The sequence below is a fragment of the Anopheles coustani genome, chromosome 3 (genome assembly GCF_943734705.1).
Source record: "Anopheles coustani chromosome 3, idAnoCousDA_361_x.2, whole genome shotgun sequence".
Taxonomy (NCBI): Eukaryota; Metazoa; Arthropoda; class Insecta; order Diptera; family Culicidae; genus Anopheles; species Anopheles coustani.
In genome coordinates this window covers 47,882,495-47,893,516 of record NC_071288.1, presented here as the reverse complement: position 1 = coordinate 47,893,516, position 11,022 = coordinate 47,882,495, and the positions used below count along the sequence as shown (strand labels likewise).

The window sequence follows — 11,022 nt, the reverse complement described above, 5'->3', positions numbered from 1 at the left end:
TCAACATTGACCGTTAAATGATGATTTCCATCTAATTCAGGTGGTTTTTCTTCAACTTATATCTCTTTACATCTTCCATCCAACGTGTTATTCTATCAATGTAGCGCCACATTTTTGTGTCACAACAAAAAAAACTCCCACTTTCGTATTTAAAATGCTCTCGCTAAGTAGATGTTTAAACAAAAAAATTAGAGATCATCTATACGTTTGTTGTCATCTTGGAGTAATAAATATCGATTATTATAAGGAAAAAAATGTAGATGTTTACAATGTGTAAATATGACTAACGATAAAACGAAAAAAGTATAATAATAATTATTATAGAACATTAAATAATATCATTCTATCATTTTTTTAAAACATAAATGATCGGGCGTTGCCGTCCACGATCCGGGAAGATAAAAGATAAAATATGCATCTTGTTTGCAGCAAAGCCAATCGCTTTTTGCAGACATAGTTATGGATGCTGCAGAACATACGGTACGGTAGGAATCCGGTATTTCTGATGTGAACCTTTCGGTGTAAACAGGCCTTTCAGGGTTTCTGCGAGCAAACAGGTCAACCAGAATAACTGGACGACGATCGGTTATTTTTGGTGAAGCAAAATGTTTCAACAAAGATGCGGTCGCAGATGAAACTAGTTGTTCAAGTTTCCGTTCGTTGCAGCTTGCAGCTCGGTTTCGTAAGCAACACCACAATTGTTTGGGGTATACTCACGCACGATGTTCTTGATAGGTTGATTTAGCCGACAAGCAGCAGATCTACCGTAACTCCAGCAGCTAAATGCCGATGATAATCGCTTGTACTTTTTCAATATATTCCGTTCATCATCACCTCTGCTTCTTTCCTTCTTAGTAATTGGGCTTTAGTATTCTTGCACCTGCTGTTGATCACTGGATGTAGAGTGTATTCAAAACAAGCACATGATGATTGTTTTTAGCTAAGGTAACCACATAGCCCTCGGACGTGATTTTCAGTCCGCAGCAACGGGACACCTTTGAAAGAGACATGAAATGTCAAATTAAAATTTAGTGAAGACATATGCTACAATTTTAAAGTGGTGAGCAATGCAATATGCAAACGCCGGGAGGAAAAAGGCATTTTGGCCAACACAGCGATTAGTTACCTTCACGTAGGGACATTCGAATTCCGACTGTAACTGCCCATCCTTAGAATAGCACGCGACATGGAAACGATTACCGTGAGAATCGCCGATCAACACATCACCAGCATCGGAGATATCAATACCGTTCGGGAAGCAGGTGATTTTTTCACTACCGATACGATACTTAAACGTGCCCTCCTCAGAAAAAACGGCCACACAATGGCCCTTGAAGTCGCAAACGAAGAAATCGGTTCCTGTAACGACGATAAAACCATCAATTAATCAGAAATGGCCTTTTTATCATCGAGATTCAATTCAAAATTCATACCATTGATTGCAATGTCCGAAGGTTCGCGCATGAAATCACTACAATCAAACCAATGAATAAGGTTACCGTCCTCCGAAATTATGAATACGGTCGGGGAAACACTGTCCACCGCGACAATCAATCCCTTGTTGGTGACGGCCAATCCAGCAACGATGTCGATGTATCTACGGAAGAATTATGGCAAAGGAGTAAGCATTTTAGAACATTGGTATGCGAGTAGATTATTCACGGAAAGGACTGCTACTCAGTTCGCTCCTACGTACCTAATAGCGATTTTCTTAATGAAATGACCATTCTTCGAAAAGATCTGCATGCGGGAGCGTTCGTTGCCTCGATCACAAACGACAAACTTGGCACTGGCCCGCATGACGGCTACCTTCCGTGGGTAGAATAGCTGACCCTCCTCCTTACCCGGCACACCGAAAGAGAACTTAAACGTGCCATTCTTCTCGAAGATTTCGATGCGATGGTTGTTCGTATCTGCGACCACTATTTCTTCCTCCACGCCCAAACAGAACCCGTGAGGCGAGTTAAATTGCCCCTTTGTTTGGCCAAGCGAGCCAAACTTACACCGGATCTGCATCGGTGTAGCTTTCGTGCGACCATTCACGCACATCGAAGGCTGGAAGCGACTCATCGCCATCTCGCTGCCGCTGCCACTACTGCCCCCACCACCACCGTTCATTGGACCGTCCATTGGCATGTTCGGAGGCACGGGTAGGATGGGCGAAGTCGCCCCCGGCAGCACGACACCACTGAAATCGTTCATCATCGGCACACTATCCAGGCCGGGATGAGGCGTTAGGCCCATCGCACCGTTGCCCATGTCTTGGCTGCCCATCGAGTATTTGGCCAGCGCTTGGATGGCATGCTGGTTGCCGGAAATCAGATCAGCCAGCGTAAAGTTTGGCGTTGCCGTGTTGGGAGAGGGATTGTTGTTGCCGTTATTGCCGTTATTCCCATTGTTGACACTGTTGTTGACAACGGGCACGAGCGAGTCAGTGAGATCGGTGCCGGACGGATCACCACCAGCCAGGTTCGCCAACCGATGCAGATTATACTCGGCAATGCTGGACAATCCGGGTAAGGTGGTGGAGCCACCACCTACGTTCACTACGCTCGGTGACGGGGTACCAGCTCGAAGCGGACTCGGACCAGACATTGGGGCACCCGTAGCCGGTGATTCCGAGGAGAGCACGTTCGGCAACATGTAGCCGGCTGTGCCGAGAGACGAAATGTCTCCATCGAAGGAGGACTGCAGCGAGGTTGGCAGCGATATGGGACTGCTTGCCGTAACCGACGCGGTTAATGGGCCCTGAGAAAGCCCGCATCCTCCGTTTACAGGCTGGTGACCGTGGTGGTGATGTGGATTCTGATGATGATGGTGCGGATGATGCACATCCGGGACCATCAGCGGCCTTCCGGGCAGGGTCGGCGGGGGCGTGGTTTCGTTCGCACTCGGAAGCGACGACTCGGTGCGGAACTTTCCGAACAAATCCGGCACGACCTGCTCGAACTTTTCGTAGTTGCTCTGGAACTCGAGCGAAAAACGGACGTCCACCTTCGGTGCCGTACCCATCAGCTGACCGAGCTGTGCGCAAATCATGCTTTTCAGGCTCAGCAGCTCCGGCCCGTTAGCCTGATCGAGAACCTTGCGCGCGTACTTCGTGGCCACCTCGATCTTTTCCACCGACTTCTCCACGTTGTCGTACAGATCCATGATCTTCAGCTCGCGCTCGGAATGCAGCTTCTCCAGGTTCTTCAAGGCGTTTTCGCAGCACTGCTCGAGCACCGCCTTAAAACTCTGGAACGACTCGTTGATCAGACCCCGCGCTGTTTCAAACTGGCTCTGCAGGTCGTGCAGCGACGATTCAAGCTTGTTCGACGCCTGGTTGCAGTACTCGATCTTCGAGCGGGCCTCCTTCATCGAGCACTCCAGCTCGAGGCGCATCGGTTTCTCTGCCTCGCTAATGATCTGATAATTGTGCTCGCTTCCCTTGTGATCGCCAATCAAGCACTCATTGCACACCGGTGTCTCGCAGTTGAAGCAGAAGTACTTCAGATTTTCGGTAACGTGCACCGAACAGTACAGCGGCTTATGGATGGCGACCTTTTCCGCCGATTTGCGCAAATCGTCCAGCTGAACCACCTTGTGGTCCTCGAAGCAGCGCATGTGCTGGTGCGCGTACTCGCAGCTGTCGCACAGAAAGTTGGCACAATCGTTGCAGCGTGACACGGCCATCTCCTTGCTCTTGCACGAGGTGCACGCAAGCAGCGCCGGCTCAATCGATGACAGGTCCAGCACGTTACTCAGCATGTAATCCTGGTGCAGGCCAGCTGCACCCTTCGGACCCACCGGCGTCAGTTGCTTGCAAATAGGACAGTTGATCGCACCGGTGGCACCCTCCAGCTGCAGCTTCTTGTCACATGTGGCGCCACCTTCCGCAATCAGCTTGTCGAGACAGCACTCGCAGAAAACATGCAAACAGGATAGTACACGAGGCGACGTAAATTTGTTTCTAGAGGGAACAGAAAGAGAGGAAAATATAAAAATTAGGAAAATGTTTCATGACCTCGAGAGGATTCGTAATCACACTTACTGGCAGAGGGTGCAATCCTGGTCCATCAGATCCGACAGCGAGCCATTTTCCAGCTGGAAGCCACCGCTCGAGCTGCCGGTCTCACTCTTACGCCCGTTGCCGACCACATCCGGTTCCAGCATATCGTAGAGGTTAAACGAATCGGGAAACATATTGATGCCTCCACTGCTGCTGGAACTGCTGCTACTGCTGCAACTGCTGCTGCTTGAACTGCCACCACCGTTGTTAGCCGAGAGGGTACTTCCGTTCGAGCCCAACTGCAGATCCGGCCGTGGAGACAGCGATACGCACGGTGCCGAAGCCACTTGTTGTACCGCAGTAGACGAGGGACAGATTGCCAAAGCTGCTGAGGAGACCGCAGAGGCAGAACCGGACGACGCCACCAACGACGACGAGGACGAGGAGGACGAGGAGGAGCAGGACGCCGGCGAAGTCGATGACGGCGAAGGTGATACTTCCTCGGCTCCTATCGTCCTGTCTCCTAGCTCCGGAGACGCAGAAGCAGCAGTTGTTGAAGCAGCCGCCGCCACCACCATCGATTGAATTGCGGTAGGCACCACCGACGAGGGAGGACCAGCGACGGAAACCGCCACCGTGGAGATTCCAAGTTCGGTCGCGATGGGTGACGCCGATGAGGGCACTACCGCCGATGCTGCTACGGAGGTGGAAATCGTCGGGGACACTAGCGATCCGGCGCTGCCGTTTACGCTCCCTCCGGTAGTACTGGGCGGGAAAGAGTACATTTCAACCAACGTCATTGTAACGCCACAAGTTCACAACACTACCACCACCTCAGAGACCACCAACACTACCACCACCTGAAATGTGACCAACGATTGCGATCGACTCGCTTACGCCAAGTGTGTTCGCTAGGTGCCGATTTCTTCAACCCACCACTGGCGGGGGGCACGAGGAAACGTAGAACTTACTGTTAAACTGTAGAAATAAAAACTGGACTTCTTTCGTCAACTAACTTATACGATGTGCGCTTGCAGCAAGCTTAGCGTTGCAGTTACGTTGTAAGATATATGCTGTTTGTCGATGACCTTGCTGCCTTGCTAGATGCTGCTAAGTCAACGCTGGCCGTTTGCTGCCGGCAGATACTGTGACGCTGCTGTGGTTCTTTGGTGCGGTCGAAAGACAGTCCGGCGGGTTGGTTTAATTGTTGCTTTCCAAGGACCTACTTTGTTTGTTACGTGGCTGACGGTTTGTTCACTCTCGTCTCGAATGACGATTCCTTCGGTTGCAAAAACAACCAGTGCGCTCCGATGGTTACTTGATGGATGATATATTGCGCTCTCAGTTCAATGGATGCTGATTAGGCCTGCGGTTTTGCTGTGAATTCATGCAGTGCAGCCCAATATCTGTTAAAGAAAGATGATTAAAAATATTGTATTAGTAAATTTCCACGAGTCTTAGAAACATATACGTGTAAATGTATGCTAATCTTAAAAATTTTAATTACTCATAAGATAAACCTAATTAAGAAACAAAAGCATTTCCGATACCTCCAGTTAACTACATCGCAAAACCATACGGCCTCTAAAGACATTAACCTGGACCTTCCACTCACGATGCCGGAAAGGACATCCAAAGGACTTTGGGTCAATGCGCGAACATTACGCCGCCAACGACCATCTTCGATATTCGAGCATCACCGAAACCATTGCATAAATCGATGCCTGAGTACAAACTTGAGCCAGCCAGGCATGCACACACTCATTTCCATAGAATGGTTAATGCAAAACATTAGAATATTTTAGTCGCATCAACAAGAAGTGCGTAGACGCGTACGTACGGATGATGAATATTACGCGTACCCCTAAAAGGAGCGGTTTCCCGAGTACCCAGTACAACACCGTCCCAACTAGCTGCCGGAGAACTTCATTATGCAACCCGAAGCACAACGGGGAACACTTGGAACAAATTATTCCTGATATAAGAAAAGGGGAGGGAAGCCCGAGCATCAGAGGATCGTTGTGCGGTGCATTTTGGATAATCGGGATTGGCAATGGGCCACGAACGTGGATCGATATTTCGACAATACCGTCGTATAAGACCACATCCAGTTTCACTCCACTCAAGCCATACACCTCAAACAAAGCGGGAACTACGGAAATGCTGCAATACATTTTAAATGCTATCAAGACGATGTCGTTGATCAAATTTCAACTATATACATTAGGCGAACGATTAAGATTTACAAAACAATAATTATAGAACAAATTAAATTGAATGAAATGAAATGAAATAACATGAGCAAAATTAAAACCTTTAGATGAGAAAAGTGGCTTATTGCAGCATTACGTAAACCATAAACACTAACAAATAGAACTTAAAGCTGGTGTAAAGACACCAGGTACGGAAAATCAGTCCCTCGCAGTTCGAACTAATTTCATTAATGGAAGTCGAGATCTAAGGAAATGAAAGAGCTAGCCCGGTCATAAATACCATCAAACACAACGTTACGCTGGTGACGTCAAGCACTCACATCTAGTGTTCTGTTGGACACTTCTCTTTCCCTGGTAAAGGGATGAACTGTGTGTTTTGGAATTTATAACAAATAAAATGTTTTTCATCAAGCTTCAACTAGCTCAAGAAAAATCACCAGTACTCCGATACGCACGAACAGAACGAATAAAAACACTAGCTTCCGCTTTGAAAGGCGACCAAACTTACAATGAATCAACGAAGACTTTTCTTCTTCGATCTATAGCTATGTCAATACGTTGCGCTGGCAACGCTTAACACTGCTGCTATTGGAAAATGACAATGCGCCTCCATCTGAGTCTGAGCCTAGCAAGCCGATGTTACCATGGGCAACGGACGATCCGGATTGTGCAATCGCAAAAGTGGCACAGAGATTAAGCCAACTTTGTTTTTCGGCATTTTAATCCATAACGGACACACGATGATCATTAGCATTGAAAATCGATGGATTCTTGACATTCTATCTAAATGGCATAAAGTCACCATTCATGGTATAGATACGATTGATCCTTTCACTTCACGGGCGCATTCTGATTCCGGCAGCAGAAGTTAGGGCTTAAACTGAAATTCACGCTCATACACACACGCGTCACCAGCACCAGGCACGGCTCGACGGAGACGCACGTTGTTCTGCCAGAAAGGAAAAATTGCATAACCACCGCAAGTGCTGCTGGGTCGAAGAGACAACATTACAACGCCACTCTCTCTCAAACAGCGCGCCCCACGTTCGCAACATAAGAACGTTGAGGGAGACGCTCGGTTGGTTACACACCGACGTGCACGGGGAAATTTTTCCTAACACACCCCAATGCGGGGACTGACTGCAGTAAAAACGACAAAAACGGAGACATTTTCCAACAAACCATGATACCCTGGTAATAATACACATAATTTCGAGTAGGTTTAATTCGTAACCCCTAGGTAGTTGGGTAGAAAATATGTAAATTTTTAAATCTCCTTTACTAATCACTGTAGGCTGTACACGGGTTAACGAATAGCAAATGCTTTTTCAGAAACAAGAGGTGGGCAATGAGTTGGGAAAACTAGGTAATCCGTCCATCCTATGTTCACTCTTATCGATTCCTGTCGCAGGTTTATGTAATTCATGTTGTAACCCTCCTTCAAAATGTTCCACAAACTCACTCGAAGCACTTGGACATAATTTTTCACCCCCTGCGTTCGATTTGGGTAAGAGTTTTTGCTGAATGCAGCAGAAATCAATTTCCTCCCGTTACCACCCGGTCACTCACACCGACCTCCCCGACCCAAACGGATGACGATGGTCCGATGTCCTCGCCAGTGCACTTGAAAAGTATCCTTTCGATGAAACAGGGAGCTTGAATGATCCGTTTGAATCCAGTTTCTAGGGCTATTTGTCGCGAGCGAAGGAAAGTGACGGACTAGCACGAATGCAACGCCTACTACCACCAACCGATTCCGATGCGGAGGACGATGCAGTAACGATCCGGACCGCGCACTGCTCCTGCTGCTAGTGGCACTGGGAAAGTGTAACTCGCTCAGCTCGGAAAATCGTCGTTCCGTGGCCCGCGAACCGCCTCGCGTAACTGTCTCGCGCGGAATGAGCAACGTTTGCCGCTCGGAACGTGTCCTGAGCAAAGTCCGGCCGTGGCTCTCAGTCGCTATTCGGCTCCGTCTCGGCTGATCAATGGCCGAAATGCAAGTATAAACACATGCCGCTAGTGGAGCGCCAGGACCAGGACGACGCGGGGTAACTTTTCTCGTGATTTACTCCGCGTAATGTTCGCGACGCCGCCGGTGGCAGGGCACGGCAGGGCACAGAGCAAACGCCACAGGGATGCCAATGCGGATAGTTCGGAAGCTCCTTCCACACAACAAGGGAGCATCGAAAAGGGCGAGGATATGATGCTGTACGGCTACTCGGGAAGGGCAGTTAAAGGCGCTGCAACTAGAGAGTAACTATCCAACGGCAGTAGGAAAGGGACGAAAGTTTATCGAAAGAACGCGAAATGTATGCAATTTAAGAGAACATAGGAAGAGCACGCGATTGGGCACGCGGGACAGACGGGAGCGAGAGCCGGGAAATCGTGTCCTTGGAATGGGATACTAAAAACAGGAGCAACAGCACCAGCAGCAGCGACAGGACAGGACAAATTCCTTTGGAGGTATTATTTTCTTCTACCCCTTATGAATGGCTTTTCTAGAAACGTATGTAGCCCTGTGGAGGGCAAAATGCGAACTGTCAGAGTTATTGCACAACAAAAACAGAAGCTTCATCGAACGGTAGAGTACGCAGGTCTGCCGAGAAGAACGCTGCAACTATTTTTACATCCCAAGCAGACCAACTGCGTTATTGATTACAATTTATAAAATCAAAGGGAGCAAAACATTTGCTGTAGCGGTGTTTCATTCATTCCAATTCCTTTAAACACTCGCACAGCACTCGTCGAATTGATGCTCGTTCGTTGAACGAAACTCTGACCAAATTCTAGCACAATCTACACAAAATTCTCGTCGTCTAGTTTGCCACTTTTTTTGATTCCTGCTTTTACCAGCCTACTTAGCACAGCGAATTGCGATTCCATTGACGGATTGGACTACGACGGAATCGCTTTTTTCACTCTCGCGCACGTACACCATAGGAGAGGTAATAATGAGGGGGGCGGGGTGGGTCTCGTTAGCGCACGCACCGCAGCATCACACCACAGAACAGAGGCGCACACCGCGGCGCGTGTGGCCAACGACACATACGGAAGGAACAGAATAAATGACGGCTAAAACGGTAGACACCATTGGACGGAGGAAGGTGTAGGGGCTCCTCATGGCTTGGACATTTTTCTCCACCGGAATGATTCTAGTTGGACACATCAATCAAAGCGAAGCATTTTGAACGGTGTTCTAAAGAAGGATTTTATACCTTCAACGACTATAATTACACCTCTGGTAGGTAACAAGCGATTCGCTGAACTTTTTGATTTACATAAGATAGCAAACCATGCTCGATTCACACACACACGCACACACATCCAGAGAACACTTCCGCAGAGCTCCCAGCAACAAGAACTAAAGATATAAATTCGATTGGAAAATATTCTTTAGTCTGCTTTGGAAACGCAATTTCGATCGATAGCAACCAGCTCTATCGACAGGGTACTCCAACAACTTCGCCACACGCGCGAAGAAACACACTGCGCCGAGGCAAGCTGCAGATTTTTTTCTTCCACCTTCGTCAAATTTTTCACTATCGAAAGCGCAGCACCAGTTTCAATGTGGAGAATTTGTGAGCTGTTTTTGGGCACCTAAATACACCGCACCAGAGCACGATTGCATCATCGCATGGATGCATCAAAATACTTGAACATTGAGGAGATTTAATCAACGTGAGACAATTACCTTCATCCTGAAGTTGGTGAAAAAATCCCGACAGTAAAATCAGTACCGTTCTACACGCCGTCTGCTCCGACCAACGTCACTGCAGGAGACCAGGTCAAAGCATGTAGAACAAATTACGAAGATCGGTCTTACAACCGGTTGTCAAATAGTCAAGCATGTTGCCAATGCCAAGGTGAATAAAGTATTTTGACAATAAGTTTACACAACGTCCTTGCAAGAGTGAGGTCTATGCATATGATAAAAACTAGACCACCCGATTGATGGAAAATCCAAAAAACTGTACTTATCCACCCCTTAACTTTATGGTAGGAAATGATAATGCGTGCGTTAGTCGTTTTCTTCAAGAGGATTCATATGCATAATCTATCACATGGATTTATCCAATGCCGAGCTATCGGCAATATGCCTACTGTACAATTACGTATTCGCATGTACGTGCATACAAAACTTATATAAGATGTGAATGTGTTAAATATTGGAGAAACCACAGGATCGTGCAACCAAGTAAGGCATAAGGCATTACAGTCTGTTCCCGAGTTACGCGGATAATTGGGACCAGAGAAATCCGCGTATCCGAATTTCCGAATTTATTCGTGTGGTTGTTCATCTCAGGAATTTAAATCGATGTAATAAACCCAATCTACTGTCAAATTTTGAAAACCGCGTATCTCCGAATCCGCGTAAGTCGAGAACCGCGTAACTCGAGAACAGACTGTACACAAATTATCCCACAAAAGTGCATGCCTAATAAGCTGCAACACTGGTATTTGTACTCTTATGAATGATGTTTCAATTTAGACTCTACAACTTTTCATCCCTGTTCTAGCCCAGTGTATTTGAAAAAAGAGAGTTGGTGAGAACTATATTTTTTAGAAATATCTTGCGAAGGAAAAAAATTACTTTGAAGCAATGAGACCTGGATAATTTGTAATATATTAACTGGACGCCAATTTTCATAAGTGAGCTGATCACCCCTGGTCCACAAATAAATGAAAATTGTGTTTTCTATTGCTTCCTTAAAATTGTTGGATATTACAAACCCTTTCGCAATGGTTCGTTGGGTTGTTTTCAGAACTCTATTCACCTTGTTTGTAATGTAACTGTCAAAAAAACGCGCAAAAATGCGG

The 11,022-nt window shown here is 47.1% G+C and overlaps 1 protein-coding gene across 2 annotated transcripts; it reads right to left on the bottom strand.

The window, feature by feature from the left end:
- Positions 1 to 332: 332 nt before the first annotated feature.
- LOC131272784 (B-box type zinc finger protein ncl-1) lies at positions 333 to 9,960 on the bottom strand. 2 transcript variants are annotated; one of them, XM_058274638.1, is made up of 7 exons: positions 9,896 to 9,960; positions 4,963 to 5,397; positions 4,034 to 4,756; positions 1,697 to 3,952; positions 1,434 to 1,597; positions 1,127 to 1,359; positions 333 to 995 (listed from the first exon to the last, which is right to left on the bottom strand). In XM_058274638.1, the coding sequence occupies exons 3-7, from the start codon at positions 4,567 to 4,569 to the stop codon at positions 891 to 893; spliced, it is 3,294 nt and encodes a 1,097-aa protein (XP_058130621.1). In that variant the 5' UTR covers positions 4,570 to 4,756; positions 4,963 to 5,397; positions 9,896 to 9,960; the 3' UTR covers positions 333 to 890. The 2 variants fall into 2 exon arrangements, with proteins under 2 accessions (XP_058130621.1, XP_058130620.1); XM_058274637.1 differs by lacking the exons at positions 4,963 to 5,397; positions 9,896 to 9,960 and having other exon boundaries at positions 4,034 to 4,956.
- Positions 9,961 to 11,022: the final 1,062 nt, after the last annotated feature.